Source organism: Thermobia domestica, chromosome 4 (genome assembly GCF_964235325.1).
Source record: "Thermobia domestica chromosome 4, izTheDome1.hap1.1, whole genome shotgun sequence".
In the NCBI taxonomy this organism is placed as follows: domain Eukaryota; kingdom Metazoa; phylum Arthropoda; class Insecta; order Zygentoma; family Lepismatidae; genus Thermobia; species Thermobia domestica.
Genome location: NC_137457.1, coordinates 290227322 through 290249691, shown reverse-complemented (window position 1 = coordinate 290249691; position 22370 = coordinate 290227322). Strand labels below are relative to the sequence as shown.

At 35.4% G+C, this 22370-nt stretch overlaps 1 protein-coding gene across 5 annotated transcripts in view; it reads right to left on the bottom strand.

The window, feature by feature from the left end:
- sti (citron rho-interacting kinase sticky) overlaps nucleotides 1–22370 on the bottom strand; it is a 247607-nt gene that overhangs the window by 96738 nt on the left and 128499 nt on the right. For all 5 annotated transcript variants that reach the window (XM_081756122.1, XM_081756119.1, XM_081756118.1 and 2 more), the window contains exons 25-29: nucleotides 20322–20490; nucleotides 12480–12648; nucleotides 10355–10469; nucleotides 8557–8711; nucleotides 5147–5351 (exon numbers count right to left, since the gene is read on the bottom strand). In XM_081756122.1, coding sequence (XP_081612248.1) covers nucleotides 5147–5351; nucleotides 8557–8711; nucleotides 10355–10469; nucleotides 12480–12648; nucleotides 20322–20490 — 813 coding nt within the window. The remainder of the gene's footprint in view (nucleotides 1–5146; nucleotides 5352–8556; nucleotides 8712–10354; nucleotides 10470–12479; nucleotides 12649–20321; nucleotides 20491–22370) is intronic.

Below are 22370 nucleotides of genomic sequence, written 5' to 3'. Positions count from 1 at the left end.
GACTTCTTCATCATGTACTCCTTACCAAATACATTTCAGATAATTAAACCAAGACATCTAAGATAGGCGGAACAAGTGGCTTGCATCCACGCAGAATCCTCCGGTACCGGCCAAACGAATGCTCAATAACAAGTACCGCAACTTCCTTTATACAATTTGTTTCGCCGGTACCAGAGGATTATAAAACAGGATATTCAGATATAGCGCATACTAGTTCCTATGTCATTTCTAGACCACTTACGATAGATCACATAGCTTTCAAGCCATGGTGTTTTAAGACGTGATGTGTCGCATTTGATCAGTTGATAACTCTAAAAGAAGGCTTTTTCGACCTATCTTTATTCAATTTTTTTTCTTTCACTTGATATATGCGATCGCCTCAAAGAGTTTGGTCATTGAGTTTCTAAATATATAGCTAACTTTTTATTCAGAAGTGTAAGCCTCCACCATGTAGTTATGCTATGTGTTATTTATGATTAACGTAGAACGTGACGTACGCGAGAGGTATCGTAGTCATAGCAATAACTATCTTTTTTTCTAAAGAAATTTATACATTGATAATTTGTATACTGTGTTCACTCAATAGGAGTGCAGTTCGGCAATGTCTTTGAAGAAAGCCTACAGAATTTTACAACAGTATCCCTACCTCCCTCCAACCCTCTTTTGACATTTGCGCGGTTGCTATGTCTAAGCACCAACTGTGTTTGATCTTTCTTCCCATTCCCAATATTATGACCTCCCAGGCTTCCACATTTTGCTAATCTCTAACTGAAGGGACAGTGTTTGGAACTTTGGCTACCAAGACTCCACATGGATTTGACAAGTGGCTGTTAATTGTTTGAAATGAGGGTTCTGGTTGGACATTTAGTTATCGGAGGAGTTTCACAAAGTTCCGCGGACGATTAGTTACTTATGGGACGAGCCACGATACGTAGAAGGCGGCATCCTTTATATACGAACTGCATTTCGGTTGAAGAAACAAACTATACACTACTATTATGAACCTGTTGTTTATGATGAAATGAAAGAATAGAGCTTCGGGAGAACGGTTTTAATGCGAGTAATTTTACGTTTATTTCTGTTTGTTGAAACTTTTTAAGCACTGACTTATGACTAGGCACTGACAAATATCAAACGAGTACATATTTTAGATATACGATGTAAAATAGAAATTTTGTAGGTGATACACTTTTGTGTTTTTTTAAACGGTGAGATTGGCTCTAAAATGTTAGTAAGATGTTCTTGAGATTGTTGTTGCAATTACTTTTGACTTAGGAAAGGAAAGTAGTTTGTTTTTTGACTTGAGTTGAGGTCATGAATTTTTTGAATTTGTGGTGAAATTGTAAGTACTTATGAAAGGTAGATGATGTCACTACTTGGAAAAAAAGTTTAAAGACAGAATTACATAGCAGTTTTTACAAATAAAGACTTTATTGACTAATTACAACTGAGCTTTCAAATTTTTAATATTTTTTAACTGTTTTATTGAAAGTCATTTGAAGAGTAATGAACTAAATATATAATCACGAACAAAAGTTTAATAATTAAGTTGAACAGCGTCCGTGACAATATACCGTATATAAAACTATGCTATTATTGCTATTATTTAAATTAAAAAAAAAAAAAAAAAAACTTCTCATGGCTCATAGATAATGTGCTAGTTTAAAGAGAAAAGGGATAGCTGTAGAAAATGAAATTAAATCGTTGAGTTTTACGTCCCACGGTTATGCCGGTAAGGCTAAAGGAGACGGTGATGATTGGTGGAATGAAGAAAGTGGGAGGAAACGAGAGAACCCCAACAAAACTTAGGCACACGGTGTTTGTCCACCACAAAGTTCACTTGGCGGGGCTGGGATCGAACCCGGGACCCCAAGCACCAGAGGTGAACGCTCTACCACTGAGCCACCGCGGCCCCCGGATAGCTGTGAATGCAACGAGTTCTCTGATTGCAATAAATGGTTTCTAGTTTGGTGGTTTTTCGCTGAAACACTAATGGATAGTATTAAAAACCTAATGTAACATTTTTTATTAATCTAATTACTACAAGAGCCTGTCTTTCGCACCTGGAACAATATGGTGTGATAAATATAAAACCAGAAGGTATAACATCGTAAACGTTGCTTCTCTTTAGATGCACGATTATTTCGAAAACGCTGCAACAAGAGTTCGCTTTCTTAATAAAAATATTACACTCGAATGTTACACATCCAACTGACGCTAATCCTCATTTTGAGCGCTTTCTGAATAAATACATTTATATATTATTGAAGTTTCCCCTCATTTCTCACTTAGAAGCGTAAGTTTGTTGAAATGCTAATACACATATTCCCTTATTTTTAATTCACCGAATTTTACACCTCCAGCAAAAACAAATGCTCACATTAAGAACGAACGCAAATTTGATTACAGGAATGGTTCCTCTTTCCTCCTTAAGAAACGAAATGTTCGAAAACGCTGAAATACATATTCCATTTTTTTAATGAGAAGTTTAAAATGTAAATGCCGAGTTCTATCTCCCTACGTGACATATTCTACTCTTGGCAAAAAAATTTGGTTTCCACTTTACTTCCCATAGGATATATATATATATATATATATATATTAAAAAATTATCTTTTCTGTCCTTGCTTCCGTGACAAAAGGGGTATTATTTCCCAATTTTATGTTTTAGCTATAGTAGTATGGCCTAGGGGTTGACAAACGAATCACTTTTGTTTTTTTATACAATAGCATATATTAACATTGTGAAATCTGAAATTTAAGTGCAAACATTGAAGTAACAATTTATTGAGTTAACGTCCCGTTCAGCAGCGAGGCTATTATGACACGCTGACCTACTCTGTAACGTGGAATCCGAACCACATGAGCTCCCGCCGGGAATCGAAGGCATGTACGCTAACCGCTTAGCCACGGAGGAGTTCAAGTAACAATTTATGAACTAGCACTGACTAAGTATTTATACTGTTAGTAGCTTTTAAAATGTGAGATGGAACATTACCAATAAAGTCTATTTACCGCAGTTCAATGCAAGAGAGAAGAAATTCTATGCATATAATAAATTTTACCCAATCCTAAGTTTGCATATGTTATATATAAATAAAAAAAAAAATCTTGCAAAACTCAATATCAAAAGAAAGAAAGAAAATAATTTTTATGTTCTTAAAGTCACTTCTATGTCAAAACTAGTGTTGTTTCGTAGCTAGAAGCTAGAATATCCAGAGCTCCAAAACTGCAATCGGTACATCTTGTAACCAGTAAATTTGTAACTAACTAACCTAAACGAATACAAATAAAAAGTTAAGTTGTAAATTTACCTTTGCAAGTAGCTACGATATGCCACTTTAAAAATCAATTGAGAAAACCTACGATTTACGATTTCTGTATGTGTGGTAAAGTCATTTCATTACTTGCAGGAAGGCTACACTGATATTAATTAATTTAATTACACCTATTTTCATCCAACTCTAATTCGAACTAATTTTATTAATGAACTGTAACAAAAGCTGCTAATAGCAAGAAAGGTGATCTACCTTATACCTCAAATTTTCTTCTTTTAATTGAAATTTTCGATCCATGACGAAACCTTCTTCAGCAACAGTTGACGTTATGTCACCAGGACCTTTCCTTTACATCTTCAATTGTGCTTTTTAGCTTTTCTATAAAATAAAGAACGGACACCGTAGTGTAGTGGTTAAAAGCGTTGGACTCACGTCCATGTGGTTCCGGGTTCGATTCCCGGCTGGTGCTTCCCAATTTTCGGCGTCCACAGAGCGTCGTGAGGAAAACTGAGGAGTCACGTGAAAACAAGACGTGATGGCTACTAGGTCTAGAAAATCTCCTGATGCGCCTACTAGGGACCACCACCCTAACCACATGGTTGCCGCTAGGCTGAACGTGGTTCAACCGGTCACTAGCGGATGGCATGAGCTGTTACCCAAGTAGTATGTTTATAAAATAAAGAATTTACACCGAGTACCCGTAACTTTATTTCAATTTCTAATTATCACATTTTAACTGTTACTGTAATTGTTGGTAAGAAATGTTATGGTAGAATATACATGCTGTGTTGCGTAAGGTTAGTTAGTCTGTGGTTGTCAAGTAATGTCATTGTTGTGAAGATAAACAAGATGAAACGAAGATACAGTATATCTCGTAAGGACGAAGAATAGAAAGATTATATGAATTAGTAAGATTTAAGGGAGATTGTTGTCAAAGGATTTAAGAACAAGAAAATCTGTGTTTTACGTCCCACGGTTATGCCGGTTAGGCTAAAGGAGACGGTGATTATGAGAAATGAATGAAATGATGGAATGAACAAAGTGGGAGGAAACGGGAGAACTCCGAGAAAACCCACGCACACGGCGTTTGTTCACCACAAAGTTCATTTGGCGGGAGCAGGGTTTGAACCCGACACCCCATGCACCAGAGGGGAACGCTCTACCACTGAGCCACCGTGGCCCCCGATTTAAGAACAAGAATACGATTAATTGGAAGAATTCAGGTTTCTATAAGAGTGAACATATGATTTTGGTTTGTGGTGCATTACGATTACGGATAGTTTAAGATAAGTATAATTTCAAGCTAACTAACCCACTAAATCCCTTAGAAAGTAGCACCTTACATTTTATAAAGTAACAGTAATTTTAACAATCCACTTCTTGTTATGCGAAAGAACTAGTTGTTCCAACTGACGTTTATTTATGGAATTTCTACTTAGCTTTTATTTGGTACTACAATTAAGTTATTTTCATTTTCATTCATTGTAGCACCAAATAAGAACAAGTTATGGAATTCCACAGATAACTGTGAACTGGAACAACTAGTCATTTCACATACTAGCAAATGGACAGTTAATAGGTGATAATTAAAAATTGAAATGAAATTTACGTAACATTTGGTGTAAAATTTGTATTTATATTGTGTGAAAAAAAGCTGAAACCACACTTGGGAGACGTAAAGGACAGGGTCAGGTGACGTAGTATAAACCGTTGCTAAAGAAGACTTCCGTGTGGACTGAAAATTTCAATTAAAGGAAAGAAATTCAGCTGCCAGTAAGTCACATCTGTTATGAATATGTACCCTATAGCTTCAATCAGTAGGTACTACTAATAACTATTGACAATGAAAAACAATTACTCAACCTTACCTTAAGGATAAAAGGTAAATCGCTCTTGGCTGTATGTTCAACCTCTGAATACGGTACAGCACTAAGAACTGAAGTCACACTCTCTGACGGACACATATCAAATTGCATTTCAGGTTTTTGCTGCTGGATGCATTCCGTCTGAAACACAGACAGTACAGTACCTTCAAGAACCAAGTACTTTTTATCCCAACCACTTTGGTTTTTCCTGGAATAAAAATAAAATAAAGCATATAAATCGTATGAAGAACTATAGTACAAAAGCTAACTAACATTCTTTCTCCCCTCAGCAATTTATTTCTTAAATATGACAATAAGAATATAGATAAATTTGTAAATAAAATTATTTTTATTTGGATCTGACCTGGCTCTTAGTTTGTTCAGTTCTTACGAGGGGAGGTATTTGTTTAAACCAGTGGTTTTCAACCTAATTCCTATCACGAGCCCCATTTTATTACATCCTCTTGCCAGCGACCCCTTATAATTTCTGGTTTGTAATAAGCTTGTGTAGGATTTTTAATATACCTACTGCAGAGATTTCACAATATCCATATATTTCTATAATAGTAGAATCCATTTCTTGTCTATAGTGGATACAGTAACTTCCCCAAAAGCGAATGGATTAAAACCAAATTTGGACAGTTCATTCATATTACAAAAAACGAATCTGATCCGCCATACTGTTTCAAAATGAAGGCCATTTGAAAATTTTAAAACTTCATAACTTTTAATTTTGGATCTTTTTTTTTTTTTTTTTAAGTGATTTCTAATTTTGGTTTAAAAAAACTTGGACAGTTGTTTAAAAAGTTATTGAGTATTTTAATTTTCGAGAGGCGCTACTTTGAGTTACCTCATATTGTTGTAAATTTGGTACATTGTTGTGCATGTGTTCAGTATCATCAAAAACTGTTAGAAGCAAGATGTTTACATTTAAAATTTAGGAAACAAATAAAATCCCACACCAAAAGTCAACCTGCAATGTGGCCAGCTTGCTATAATTAAAAAAAATTACTCACACACATATGTATCTCGTTCAATTTTAATTTTAATTGCATTTCAATTATTTCAATATGCAGTTCGTGTTAGTTTCATGTCGTACTTCTTTCATTTAAACTGATTTTTAAACAACTCTGCACCTGTTGAAAATGTTTAGTAGACCTATTTTTTGTTGTACTTAATCGTATTGTAAAAATAAAAATATACCTTTCGGAACAAAATTCAAAATAATATTTGAAAATATTTTCCGGTATTAGATTCTAATTCTATTTATCTCCTCCTCTTATCTTCGCAACCCCATGAAACCCTCTCGCAACCCCAGGTTCAGAAACCTTGGTCTAAACCAATGATTCAGATTTGAAATTATATGTTTTCTGTGAATGTTGATCTGTTGGGTCCAAAAATGTTCATCATCTGACCATTAATTCAAGCACTGACATTAGTAGTAAGAGCGAGATTCTAGTATCAACACAAAATACTAGCAAATGGCTAAATTGCTCAGAAAGTATTCAATATATGTTCCTGCCTATGTTGGTTACGTTGATTTCATTAAAAACTAATGATCAACTCACAGAAAAGAGATGTAACAAAGACATTTGGAAACTAAAAAAGCTAGTATTAAATTATACTGTTCTTATTGGCTTATGTGATTCGCATAAATTCTACTTTGATGCCGCTGCTACTTTGGAATTTAATATTCGGCAGATTTTCCTCTTATCTATTATCTATGCTCTTGTACTGGAATATAAATAAGTTGATTCGATTTCGCGTTGCACCAAAATTAATTTCGTCGTAAGTTTATAATAGCTTTCTATATAATTGTTAAGAAGTAGCTTCGTAGTAAAGCTGTTGCTGTATTTCCTTAGTAAATTTTAACTTACAAAATATTTAAAAGTAGCCTTCGGCGAGTTGGCTAAGGCTACTTCACCCCTTAGGCTAAATATATTAGGCTAAGGCTAAATATATTAGGTGCTCTTCCAAAGTTTCCCTTCCTCTTCCAAAGGAATTTAGTTTTCATTCAATCTTCATTTTAGGAAACTTAGATATTTTTAACATTATGACATAGAATTTAATTTCCTTATAGGAAATTTACTTTATACTTCATTAATTGCTATATACTTTTTTTTTCTGGAAATGCAATGAAACATTTGTTTAATGTCCCTCGATTATGACCTTTAGGCTAAAGAAGACAGATGATTAATGAAAATAAATCAAAGTGAAATTAAATTTTGGCACTGTCAACATAAGAAATCGAGCCAAGGACCACGAGCATCAAAGTATATGCGCTAGCCACTAGACTAACGAGGAGCTTTCTCTAAAGATCCGTTGCAACTCCGCTGGACGGTCTCAAACTCGTGCTGAGAAAAAGCAAGGGGACTCAAGCCAAACACCTTGTCCAAAGCACTTCTGTTGAGCTGACGAAACAACGTAGGCTTGAGAGAATTCAAACAGTGTCTCTTGACGTAAACTTCTTTGAGCAACCCGTTAATGCTTTTCGACATGTTAAAATAGCTCATACTATTTCTATCTTCTATGAAAATATACAAATCTTAACATGACGGGTTGAATGAACTCAGGAGTGGTGACTTGCATTTTACCTAAGTAGTCCGCCGCTTCATTCAAACTATTCGATATGGTATCAAGAAATATCGAAGTAGAAACATTGAGAAACAGAAGTCAGGTTCACTTAATAATAATTTGTGGCTGCTAGCATAACACCGACTTACAAAGTTTTCGTGGACGAGCAGAAATCTGATGCTGCACAACGTTCTGTTAATGATATCTTACATAATCCTGTATTTTTGACTACAACCTGTTCAAGGTGCTGAAAATTATACTCTTGGAAGTCGTGTTATTATTTACTTCAAAATCTTTTGCCGTTGCAAATTCTGTCAAGGAATTTGAAGCTTAAAATATATCAAACGCGAAACATGGTCGTTTACTCTGAGGGAAGAACGTAGACAAAGTATTTTAGAACAGATCCTCAGACGAATATTCGGACCCAAGAAGAACGGGAATGGGAAATGGCGGAAACTTCATAACAAGGAACCATATAATTTATACTGTTTACCAAACATTGTTAGGGTCATCAAATCTAGGAGGCTCAGGTGGGTAGGTCATGTAGCCAGAATGAAGAAAGTAGGAACGCTTTCAAAATTTTAACTGGAAATTCAATCGATAAACGACCATTAGGAAGACCTAAATGCAGATGGGAGGACAATATTAAGATGAATCTCGCAGAAATAGGAATACAAAGTAGAAACTGGGTCCAGTTGGCTAAGGACAGAGATCAGTGGAGAGCTTTCGTGAACGCGACATTGAACCTCCGGGTTCCATAGGCCATTGAGTTAGTTACTTAGTTTTTCTTTTTTTTTAACCATAAGTGTAATCATGAATTTCTTTGCAAATGATCTTACCTAGGTAACTTCACCCAACCTTGCATCTGGAATGGTCCACCACCTAGTTCTTTAGTTTGTGATTCCTTCGCTCCATCAGGCTCATGTCTCGACTGAGAGAAGTGATGAGCGTATGCACTCGGGAGTCCGCACGTAGCTGGCAGTTGCTGTGAACACTAGAAAAATAAAATTTAAAATATATTTAGTGTCAGTGCGAAATAAAAATACACCAAACCACTATAATCTACAGGCCATTCCAAGTTTATAGTAACAAATTTGGTACCCTGACCAGCTTAAGAAATACCGCTGCGCTTATTAGCTAACGCCCTCTATCTTAATCTCTACTCAAGGAGACTGCGTCGAAGCACAGTTTGATCAAGCCCATTACATTCCTCTTGACAAAATTTCCAAAGATTGTCGACTATCCGCAGCTGTCGACGCCCCAATGCTAGTTTCAACAATGGGAACCCATAAAAATCCATGACGCTTGCATCAAGAAATTTCAAAACATGTATGTAAAAGGGATTGTACTAATTTCCGTTTCGTGTATGTCACTACTGACTCCGTTTATGACTAGACGTCTTGTCCTAGTACATATCAGCGACGGTCGAAATGTTCATCTGGTACTAAGGCACATTGATTTTAAACTTTACATACACTCTGGGCAGCGTAAGTTTGTCTTTATTGTAGTAACCACCAACAACCATAAAACCACGTGAAAGACTTTAAATACATTCACGTATTCAGTACCTCTGGAATCCGGAAACGATATGAAATGACTTTGGTTTGATCACATTCCAGATATACCCATGCTTCGTCCAGTCACTACAAACATCCTATTGTCTCTTGCAAGATAACGTTCATACAGCTTTCGATTGGTCGTCTTCCTGTCCAGGATAAGTGAGGAATGGAGCATATAAACTCAAGCCTTATAATTGGCGGGTGGATGTGTAAAGTGCATTAAGTCAAATGTTTTAGAGAAGTCGCATTTGAAAGTTCAGATATAAAATTTTAAAAAATCCGGTTTTGGATTTCAGACATAAATCCAAAAAAACAGTCTTTATTAACATGAAGAGCTACAACAGCTAATCATTTTCCCAAAACCGGATTTTGGATTTATGCCTGAACTTTCAAATGCGATTTCTCTAAAAAACTAATTTTTGACTTAACGCACTTTACACACCCACCCACCAACTGTATCTTGATTTTGCCATATTCCAGAAAGGACTAATATATGTATGCTAAATTCTATACTTTTCAAGAGAACTACACGTTTTTTATCAATAGTTTGGTCTCTGTGTGTGTCCCTACCTACCTACTTACTAAATAACTAACTAAATAAATATACTTACTTACTTTACAAAGAAACAGACACACACACAAACTGCACTGACGTAATCACTACAATATTCCATTTCAGCTAGTTAGACATGTCATTAGATACCATACAAGGAAAAAGCTGAAAAACACTATGTCCAGTCCACGTAATTTAATCCTTAATCTGTCAGAACAAGTGGCGTTACTCTGTAATCCAATTCTCATAGAGGCAAAGTGCATGGTGGAAATGTCCTATATTATTGAAAGTTGATCTTGCATAATGGTCTTTGCATCCGATAACTGCACCAGATTCAAGTCCCGGATTAGACCCCACGTTCACCGTAAATCCTGTCCTCCGTGAACTTGGCATTGCATAAGGACGCAAAATACAAAATATCAAAAAGGAAAGAAAGAAAATCTTATATCTACATACGAACAATAAGAGATTCTTTTGTTTTACATCCAAGTATATATATAACAACAACATAATACAATATCTTACCTTTGGATGCGCGTGAATTTGACATTCATGACAGATTGCGACACTGCGTCCAAAATGGATGCTGTCCAAACAAGCACTACATTTGGTTGCTTTTGTGCTGAGTTTTATACTAAATCTGTGGAGATACAAAACAGAAAGAAAGAAAAAAAGTGTTACCATATTGAAGTCACACATTAGGCATGTCAATTTAAAATAGACGAAAATTATATAAATATCCATGCTCGTTTGACGCAGATATTAGTGATAGATGGGAAAAATTTGACTAATTTTATTGCTATGTTTAAATAAATAATAGCATTTTGTTGGTTTGCATTTCTTAATTTCAATCATTTTCCTCTCAGTTAATTTCACAAAGGTGTTCCGAAAATTCGGATGTTTAACTGTTAACAAACTCAAAACTATTGCTATAAGTATTAGTAATAATTTCTACGGAAGTAGTATGTCAGGGTTCCTACTGATCTGGAGAAATATATATTTTCCTGATTTCTCCCTGACCTTTGCCAGGAAATTCCCTGACTTTAATGACAGGTGTTGGATGACGTTGACATATAAATAAGGAATAAATATTCTATCAGGCCTTGTTTCCATTTTGTACTAATACACACCACTTACCTCCCATGTAAACCCGAACAACGTTTTATACTGTTATCATTAATATCTACCCACTAAAGTCTGATAATCAATTACTTGATTCAATACTTTTCATACATTCATTTACAAAATTTAACTGACTTTCCCTGATTTCCAGTCATTTTCTCTGAGTTTTTCTGACCTGCATCATTTTTCCTGACTTCTCTGACCAGTAGGAACCCTGGGGTTCATATTGACATAATACCTTACAAGTTGACAATAAAGACATATAAAATAATACTAATGTATGCATTAAAATGCTATGTTTACTAGTTTGTAGTCAATTCCTTTCTCATTGTTTCAGAGAGACAATGAGGTCTCTGAAACACCACGTCCTAGATACATGCCGTTCCTGCTGATCGATTCCAAATTTCGCTGGTCGATTTCCAGTTACCATTTAAATTCTTGAGCTTGAATAGAAATGTATCTTTTCTGAAATTTATTCTGAATAGAATATATCAGTTCTTCTTAGAATTTATTCACTACTAACAATTGCATGTTTCCTCAAAAATTTTCATAAGAGAAGTGTATCTTTACTTTCGAAATGAAACTGAAATGAAATTTTTAAGTTTAACGTCCCACGGTAATGCTGGTTAGGCTAAAGGAGACGATGATAATGAGAAATGAGTGAAATGGTGGAATGAAGAAAGTGGGAGGAAACGGGAGAACCCCGAGAAAACCCACGAGCACGGTTTGTCCACCACAAAGTCCACACGGCGCGAGCTGGGATCGAACCACGGACCCCAAGCACCGGAGGTGAACGCTCTACCACTGAGCCACCGCGCCCTCCATCTTTACTTTCGAATTCTAACAGTGTTCTTATAATTTGAATAATGTATTATGATTTTTATTCGTTGAAATATTGTATTTGATTGTTATTTATTTTCCACATTTACTTTCGATAAAATACTTCAGGAATTCTCTAGTTTTTTGGGAGGTCACCCCCTATGCGTTATGGACTTCATATCATTTCAGTCCTTTCTCCGATAACCAATTCTGCACTGAGACAAAGTAGATAGATTAATCAAATATGTGTATCTCTCCTTTTTTCGAATTTGAGCGATGTCCTTCTAACTTGGACGACGTGCAGCGACTTTTGTTCGTTGAAATATTGTATTTAATTGTAATTAATTTGCCTCAGTCTACGTTTGATAAAATATCCAAGGAATTAATGAATTTATTACTCTTATATATACACACCTATATTAATACACCTGAAAATTCGTACTATATTATTTGCAGAGAATAATGTTTATTTTACGTACATTATAGCATCATACGCGTCTAGCTGCTGGTCTTTATTTCATTTTCAAACAGCCGAAGTCAGACTCATATCCCTATACTAACGGTATTTCATTGAAACAAAATTGCACTTTTTTAAAAAAAAATAAGCTCCATGTAAGCATAGTAAATATATTAATACTATGAAATGTATTATTATTATTACGAAAGGAATTTTACTAATAACTACCATCAGCAACATGCGAATACTCACCTGTGAGGTATTTTGTGATGCATTCTTGGCAAGGAAGGTTTTCTGACGAAGCTATTACCTTGAGATACTGGAGACATGCATAACTCTGAGAGAGTGTGCTTCGAACTAGGAGTATTTTGAAAAGTTACATCGACAGAGGAGTCGGCAACTTTCTCAACAGTCGGCGTTCCTTAAAAATAAATAAATACATATTTAATACAATAATATGCATAAAGCCATCAGTGAAAAGAAAACAAAACTTACTGCTTCCAAATACATTCAACTGCTTCAACAATCTCAGTTGATTTCGTCAGCCGCTCTGGAAAACTTTCATCAAAGTTTTTTCTTTCTTTCTATTATCACTTTCCAGAATTTTATTTTACACTTTCTTTGTGTGTCTAGTTGAAAATTCCTTACACCCGAAGAATGTTTCTATTGAACGATCTACTACTACAAATACTTCGCACTTGAACTTCTTTTGAAACTACATATGATCTAATATACTAGTTATGCATTATATATATGATTACAAAAGAAGTTCTGGTGCAAAATACGAGGTACGTTCGGAAAATAACCTCCGATTGGTCACTGTACCTGAAGTAGTACGGTCAGCGTTAGTAGTATAGAGATTTCTAAGCTAGTATAGAGATATGATAAATGCTTGAATATTTATGAAAACTATGTTGAAAACTACAGAAAAGCAGTAGTTTTCAGATGTATATAATAAATTTTTCTTATTTACTTTGGAGTTTCTTTTTTAACCAATTGGAGGTTACTTTCCGAACGGCCCTCGTACTTGCAGTAGCAATAGGAGAGTTGTTCAAATATAAGATTTACTCATCATCATTTTTCAACTAAGGACATGAAAAGGTGCAAAATAAAACTGTGAGAAGTCAAAAAAATGTGAGTTTCCCAGAACTACTGTCGAAGGCAACTGAGATTGCTGAAACAGATTAGTGCAATTAAACTGAGTACTAGATTACACTTGCATGGCACAGAAAGAATATTATCAAACTGCAGGGCCTCAAGCATTTACTTATTTCCAGTTTTACGTTCCTCACTTTCGGAGCTCATCACGAATACTTTTTAAAAGTCCGATTAAAGGGTGAAGAATACACCCACTCATGACTCTTATATAGTACCAGTTTAATAGTATACACGGTAACACTAGCTGTTGTGCAACAGATTTATTACCATCATGCTAGTAGTTAGTAAAACTTAATTTACTCAATTATAATTTGTAAACTGTATTGTCTCTCATAAGTAAACGCATGTTTTCCGCGGGATAGTATCTTTTGCCCCTTGAAGCGGTGGAAGATACGGGAAAATCAGTTCGCTTAATGTAATTGACCTTAAAAACTTTTAAAGCTGTGGATCCTGATAAAACAACGAAACATATTACGTTTGCAAATGCAATTTACACAACAAATAACACAAATAGTGTGACAAGCACGGAAAACAGAGAAACTGTTATATTGTTATACGGTAAGACGGCAGAAACAAAAATCATAAACTGAATGTTTAGAGTGTATAGCACGAAAACAAGCACCTGAATGTGTGGTGTAGTGGGTAACGTTTTATTCTACGAATCAACTGATCCATGTTCGAATCCTTGTCAAGTGCCTTTTTTCTTTTCGTCGAAGGAACAGCCATGGTTTGTAATATTTACTTTTTTTTTTTTTTTAATTTTCGTCAAAGCAACAGCCATTACTTGTAGTATTAGAGTTTTATATATGGTGTCATTCTGTTAGATTTTTTCTCCTTCTTCCTTAAGGTAATAATATAAGGCTGTAAGTATGATTCTACCTAGGTAGATCAAAAGTAAGGATGTTTTAGATTTCTTTCCATTAATAAAATTTTAAAATAAACTTACATCCGAAACTAAATATACAAGTAATTGAAATGAAAGTAGCAGGTTGGTGCAATATAACCTGAGGGCAGAAGAGCAAACCACTAAGCAAAAGAGCAAAATATAACCTGAGGCGCTTTCAAGTGGCTGTCTTATCTCTGTCTTAACTGTGAACTGAACACTCGTTCTTTTAAAACACAATGTTATCAATAAAATACTGGTCAGTGTGAAAACAGAGAAGAGAAAAGAAACAATATTAGTATATTTCTTTTTTATTATTAGATGTTTCAGTATGTTGAAAAAAATAAATCATGTCCACTATTAAGTGATAATACGATTAATAAACTAGTGTTCATACCGAGTGGAATGACAGTATGTATTCTGGAACGTCATATTCTATTTGGGAATACTCACGTGAGAACGAAAAGAATGTAACATTTATGGAATCAACCCTATCAAGAGATTGATTTCTGATGGGAGTTCATTTAGTTAGGGATCCCAAGTTAAGTTGTAGTACCATGCCTCATATAGTCTCGGTGCTGAAAGGGATGTTACACTCCCAATCAACCAACTAATCAGTCTTAGAACTATCAGTTTCAGTAAGATGATTGGTTTGTGAACTGTGAAAGGTCTCAATTAATCAACAAGCCAAGCTTGGAGCAATTTCCACATAACCCAAAATAGATTAAAATCACAAATCTACGTATAAAAATTGAACGCTCGCTGAACTATTGTGACCCATAATTAAAATTGATTTTTAGCTTCCTAAAATTGTGCTTCTAAGTTCACTGGAGCAAACCCGGGGGAATAAGAGGGACATGTCCCCCCCAATCTAGGAACTGAGGGGGACTGTCCTCCCAATAATCCGATTTGAAGTTTTTTTTTTTTTTTTTTTTTTTCCAGAAAAGTGATGATTTGAGTTTGATTGCAACAAAGGAAAGTGAGATGAAATTGGTGTCCCCCAGAATAAGCCTCAAATCTGCCCACCTCTCAATGTTGAAGACAATTCTGCTCCCTTTATCCTCCACAGCATTGCTTTTCAACTTCATAAATATTTTGAACATCGCTTTAAAAAATATGTGAACGGTCATACTCGTTCCCCCCCTCCCCCCAACAATGTCGAAGACATATTTGCGCCGCTGTCTAGGTTCCTTATACGTGTTTAAAAGACCTGTAAATATATTTTTAAAAATCAAAAAATAGAATACACAGTTCGTTTAAAAATATGGGCTGAAGCAATCTTTAAAGGCCAGACACGAACTAGTTGAAATGCTCATTCTTCGAACTAGAAGAATAAGTTTATGGAAATATTATTTGCGAAATATTCAAACCTCTTCCCCAATAGAATAGCATATCAATCGAAGTGACATGAAAAAGATCCAAGTGAATCCAATTGCTGAATATCTTCTAGATTTATTTTAAACAGCTAAAATGCTTACTCACTTTGATTAGTTTACGAACACAAAACGGGAAATTAAGATATTGTAGCAGTTGCCTTGCTTTCTTTGCTAGAGTTGGAATTTCCGAAAACGATGCACCAGGTGGTCACAGATTTGTGAGGAGGAGTATAAATGCCGAGTTTCATCTTCCTATGATAAGAGATTTGTCAGAAACTCTCTTTCTTTATATTTTTAATACTCCTTTCTTTGCTTAGAACATGTATTGTATGAAAGTAACGTGAGAAAAGCACGGCGAGAGTTAACTAACAAAGGGAAAGCAGACTTTGGTAAATAAGCTTCGGGGCTATCCTTTTCCAACTCGATGCATGTATGAGAAAGCGTCAAGTTATCAAGTGACGGCGTGGCAGTTAGAAAGATCTACGACTCACGTGCACAGGGACCTGGGTTCGATTCCTGCTTGTCTTCCTTGTTTTTTTTTTTCCCCTTTAACCAATAAAGTAGCCATTTTTAACTACGAGTAAAATATTAATTCATCATATGTTTGTGAAGTTTCTAGTTGACATAAGCTAATCATTTTCTTCCAAGTACTAAATGATTCAAATATTCATTTCAAACGGTTCATTCGATTTCCCGTGATGATCGGACAGGCAATCACGATGTCACTTTTATATATTGACCGCGTATTTAGAGCTTGTCTCCTTTTCCCCTCAAAAGTGGATTTTTAAGGACAACGGAAGATGGGCTCACATATTTGAAAATAAGGCTCACAAATTTCATCTCTTCCTCTTATGATATATATGTTAATGAATTATAGAAACCCGACTGGACCAAATGCAAAATACAGTATATTAAAAAGATAATTTCAAGTGCTTTATCCGTTTTGTTATGATGACAAGACACAACCTCGATGTCATGATTCTTAAACATTGAGCAAAAATGATACAAATTACCCCTATTCTTCACTTAATACCGAAAGTTTTAAACACGGTCGGACACGTGCATACTCGTTTTAAATAAGGTTTTTATATATCAAGTTTAATCTCACAAACGTTAGATATTCTATTTTTGGCATAAATTTTTAATCCCCTGTCCTCTGTTACGATGAGCAATTTAATAAAAATAGCGTGACAACAACCCAGTCCGAGGTAGATGTTAACTATGTTAATAAAATTCATTTCAAACGGTTCAGCCTTTTTTCGTTATGATAGACAACGTATTTTTCATTTATATACTATGTAGATATAGATTACTAGTATTGTTACTGTCTTGTTATTTATTTATTTAAGCTATTAATTGATATAAAAATGTTTAATATGTTTAATGTTTAACAATACCTATCATTTTTCATGTTATCAACAGTCAAGTAGCAAATTTTGTGTAATATTTATATTACATTGAATTTAATATGTCACGCTAGTAGCAAATTAAGCATGAACGCTAAAACATTGTTCAGTTTCAGTTCAAGAGATTTTCTTTCCTGTCTTTCTATTATTTTGTCAATAGCTTACAAAACACTACAGCAGACTTTTTTCACGTGTAATCTTTAACGTTTTTTTCCATATACTTTTCTCAACGTTTAATTCCTTTAGGCTAAAGGAGATGGATTAATGAAAGTAAATTCTAGTTAAAGTAAAATTTTAATTGACCCTTATCGGGAATCGAACACGAGACTACAAGAACCAAAAACGCACGCGCTAAGCACTAGACAAGCAGAAAGCAGAGGAAGTGTCATATCAATTCTCCGTGTGTATGACGACGTTTCGTCGTCTCCAGGTCTGTTCCGGTCATACCGGTACACGAATGTGACTGCTACCAGGTCACGAAATTTAACTAGTTTCATCACTGCTTCCCAATACTAGTATAATAATAGGGTCTGTTCCAACCCCAACGGGTAAGAACTGACTGTGGTAAGATACTTTTAAAAAAAATATTTTGCTAACTTCAAACAGCCTGCATTTCATTGCAGTTTATTTTATTATAAACCATTGCTTAATTCTATTATAGAATTGTTCATAATATGTGTCATATTACCTTCGACATTTTCAAGTATAAATGTATCATTTTTCATTTCTTTATATAACGAAATGCAATGCCATAGTAACATTTTGCTCTATGCTCTCTGTTTCGTTAAGAACTAAAGGTGAGTATTTGTATATAAACGAAAAATAAAATTAGTTATATTTAGTTCCAGAAATAAAGATGATGGAAGCCAATGTGCTGACCACGCACAAAACAACTAAAATCCATCTCCTTGACCATAGCTAATTATGGACTACAATTGAAGAGTATTCAATCTATTTTTGAGCTGTAAGTTTATTCATAGTTTTTATTAATAGTCAAATCTAAAACAGTTTTACCCTTGTAAAATTCTACTTCATCTTGTTCGCTTGACAATAAATAAATATATAAATACTTGCAGAATATCAAATCGCACCTTAAACTGTAATAATATGTTTCTTTTTACTGGAGTTCTACCTGATCAATGAAAAAAAAAAATAATAAATAAATAAATAAAAAAATAAAAAAGTTGTAGGACGAAGATTCGGTCGCGGGTTGCGGAAATGGAAATTCTGCACGGATCCAATGAGCTACGGAACAAGATACACAAGTCCTCTACTCTATAAATATATGGTGACAACCGTAAGCTTCACGCTGTGAAAGAACGTTTTGTTTTCTTTTTGATAAGTTTAAGGATATTTCTATAGTGTCTTGTGTGAACTGCAGAGAGAGAGATCATGCAGTTATCGATGAGGTTAGGGATTGAGCTTTTAAAACTTTTAAAACATTTAATTAAATCGCGAGGTGGTAGCAAGGAATGAGTACCGATTTCATTCTCATAGTAAGGGGCAAAATATACTATTTCGCCGAAAACATGCATTTACTTATGAGACAAACAATGCAGTAGAGATTATTTTATACCTTAAAGTGCATATAAGCTTCAACACCCTTGATCCCTGAAACAGAAAGTTTAGTTGAACATAAGCCAGAAAGTAACCAAAACGAAATGTGGGAGTAAAGTAACTCTTACCAATAAACTACCATCCTTTTCATTTGAATTCGTTGAAATATTTTGAGTGAACTGCGTTCTTAATTCAATGCCAAGCATTATGCCTGTGCTCTGACAAAGCACGCATTAAAAATATAAATAAAATAACAATAAAAATAATAATAATCAAACCCAGGGATTCCCAAATCACAATTTAATTTTGAAGAAATATAAGAAATAATTATAGGATCATGTCTGGCAGATGGTGACACAGTAGAACATTATGGAAATTAAATGAAATCTTTAGCTTAATATCTAACAGCTATACCTTGCAGCAGAGGTTCTCAAACTTTCCGATAACGCGGACCCCCTGTTCATTCGGAAAGTGATCTGAGGACCTCCTTGCAATGCTATCTGAAATTTCACATGGAATTAAAAAATATACTAATTAAAATTACCACTGACAAGAAAAATAATGCAATAAGTAATTTATTCGAAAGATATATAACTGTTTCCTAGTGAACGAAATTTCAATTGAAAATACAGTAACTTTCAAGACTGAAAAGCTCTTAAAAAAAAAAAAAAAATCACTTGATAAATTCTTAAATGTGATGTCATTAATGTGAGGAATGAAATTCTTTGTGTTTTTCCATAATTGCATTGAAATCTGGAATAAATTTTGTCACCATCAATCTTAGGTCCGATTTCACTTTAAGGTTTTAATACTGCAAAGAGAAGATAAAAGGTCTGCTCACATAAGTAAGTGGTAAGAAAAGGCATCAAATGTTGCAATGCCTCTTTAGACAACTCTTCATACTCACAGCGCACACGCAATCAAAAGCTACACAGTTCATTTTCTTCGAAAACGTTTTTCCATGAAGTATCGCAGGATAGTTCCAATGGCTGTTCTTATTTTATGTTAGAGAGTTTCATATCTTGTATGTTATGGAATTCTACATTAGCGAAAAGAGTTTCAATTCAACCATTACCAGGTTATGGGATAGGGAAACATTCTCGAAAACTTGCAACTAATGCTCCCAAGTGTCCCACAGGTGTTTTGTGCATTTCAGCAGAGAGTTTTTCACTTGAAGAATCAATGAAATCCTTGAGCACTGGAAATGATGAATAGTTATTGTTTTGTACTCGTATTGCCCACAGCTACAGTTTCTTAATCTTAAAAATACTTATTTCATAATTGCTGTGAGTTCCATTTTATTACAACACATTTCAATTTTTAGGAGTCGAGGACCCCTTGGCTAGGTCCCGCGGACCCCACTGAGAATCACTGCCTTGCAGGTTAAAAGAGATGGCCTACGCAACTAGCGAATTATTACGAAAGAATCATTGTTTACCACAGGCTCAAATAGTCTGAAGTATGGAAGAGCCTTTATACTAGAATACGCGCTTAAACACTAAGTCACCATGTATCCCACATAGACAACTGTGATTTGTTTCTCATGTTAGTCTTACATCATTTCAAAGCAGAAATTTAAAGTAGTTTTAACATGAGGTCATAACGTTTTAACGTTTACAAAGATGCCACAAGCCTTAAAAGGTTGGGAATCTTCAGCTTTGATGTTTTTATTTAGCGATACTTACTATTAAATAAGATTACTCAGGAAAATTACCTTCATGTCGAAGTGCTTGATTCTCGGCTTGAGCTAATATTAATTTTTCTGTCAATTGTTTGGATTTTGTCCTTTCCTTCTGTAACAGCGACTCCAGTTCTCGATAACCCATTGGAGTTGGTGGAATATTTTCCTTTGACTTGTTTCCAAACAATTTATCAGTTAAAGTCTGAAATAATAAGAAAAGAAATTGTATTGGTTAATGGGGGAAAAAAATCTTTTTATATCACATCAATTCATTTTCGGTGCCAATTCAACAACACAGAAAGTGAAAATGGACTCTCTGATGTTTAGGTCCCACGGTTAGGCTAAAGGAGACGGTGATGATGAGTAATGAATGAAACGGTGGAATGAAGAAAGTGGGAAGAAATGGGAGAGTCCCGAGGATACCCACGCACACGGTGTTTGTCCACCACAAGATTCATTTGGCGGGGGCTGGGATCGAACCCCGGACCCCAAGCACCAGAGGTGAACACTCTACCACTGAGTTACCGCGGTCCCACACAGAAAGTGAAACAAGAAAGAAAAACTAATGCACGATTGAAATGAGTTTCGAACTAGGATCTAAATAGCTAAGCATCGACTTCAAGAGTGATATTATGACTGCCCAAGGAACGAGCTCGGTAGCGTAATGGTTAATGCACTTGTATGGTAAGACGGAGACCCGGGTTCGAATCCAGTGATGATTTCAGAGGATTGTTCTAGGAAGGATTTCCACTGCACAGAGGGTGAAAGTATAGTATACGAAAATACTGGTAACGAACGATGAGCACAATTGGAGGTATGGCACTCGGAGGAGGAAGGAATTTTCATCGGGCAACCTCCTGAAATCGTCACTGTTCGAATCTAGGTCCAAGTCCTGCATTTTTCAGTTTTTCTGTATCAAACTATTTATAAGTACATAAAAGGAAACAAAGGAAGTGCTGAATAGATTCCATAGAAATGAGATTATACAGTATTAATATATACGAGGGAGGCTGATAAGTCCTCGGCCCGACCCCTTTCCGAATGTAATTGATGTAATTGATATCATGTGAAATGTTGATCTTTTATATGTTTAAGTACGAAATTTCACAATTCTACCATGAACGGTTTTTATTTTACAGGTAACTGAATGAACCATGGCGGAGCCAGATGTCAAATTCACCAAAGAGGAGTTGCGAGGTGTAATGAAGTTCTTCTTCCTGCAACAGAAGTCGTCCAAGGAAATCCATGGTTGCATGCTAAACACATTGGGTGGACAGTGCCCTTCATACTCCACTGTGAAGAAATGGTGTGCGAACTTCAAGCGTGGTGAATATTCAACAGAAGATGGTGACAGGTGTGGTAGGCCAGTGTCAGTGTCAACCTCGGAAAAAGTGGACCAGATTCATGACTTGATTTTGAGCAACAGACGGATTTGGCTTCAGGAGATAGCTGACAAAGTGCACATACCCAAAGAACGTGTTGGGTTAATAATCCATGATCAGTTGGACATGCGCAAACTTTCTGCGAAATGGATTCCGAAATGTTTGAACGCGAATCAGAAACGCGAACGTGTGAGATCATCGCAGGTGATTTTACGGCATTTTGCGAACTCCAAGGACGATTTTTTGAATCGGTTTGTTACCCAGGTAGAAACGTGGTTGCATTACTTTGATCCAGAAACCAAACAGCAATCATACGAGTGGCGCCACTCAGGATTTCCAAGACCCAAAAAATTCAAAGCACAAAAGTCCGCAGGGAAGGTGCTTCCCTCAATATTCTGGGATAAGGATGGTGTTTTGCTCTCAGACAAGCGCCGGGGAAAGTTAACACGAGGTCTTGTTCTTGCAGGACAATGCTCCCATCCACAAGGCTGGCAGAACAATGGATTTTCTGAGGGACCTAGGGTTTCAGTGCATTGACCATCCATCTTACTCGCCAGATCTTGCCCCTTCTGATTATTATCTGTTTCCAAAACTCAAAACAGCATTGAAAGGACAGAAATTTCACAGTGATGAAGAGGTGATAAAAGCTGCGGAACAGTTTTTTGTAGACCTTGAGGTTTTTTTTTTTTTTTTTTTTTTT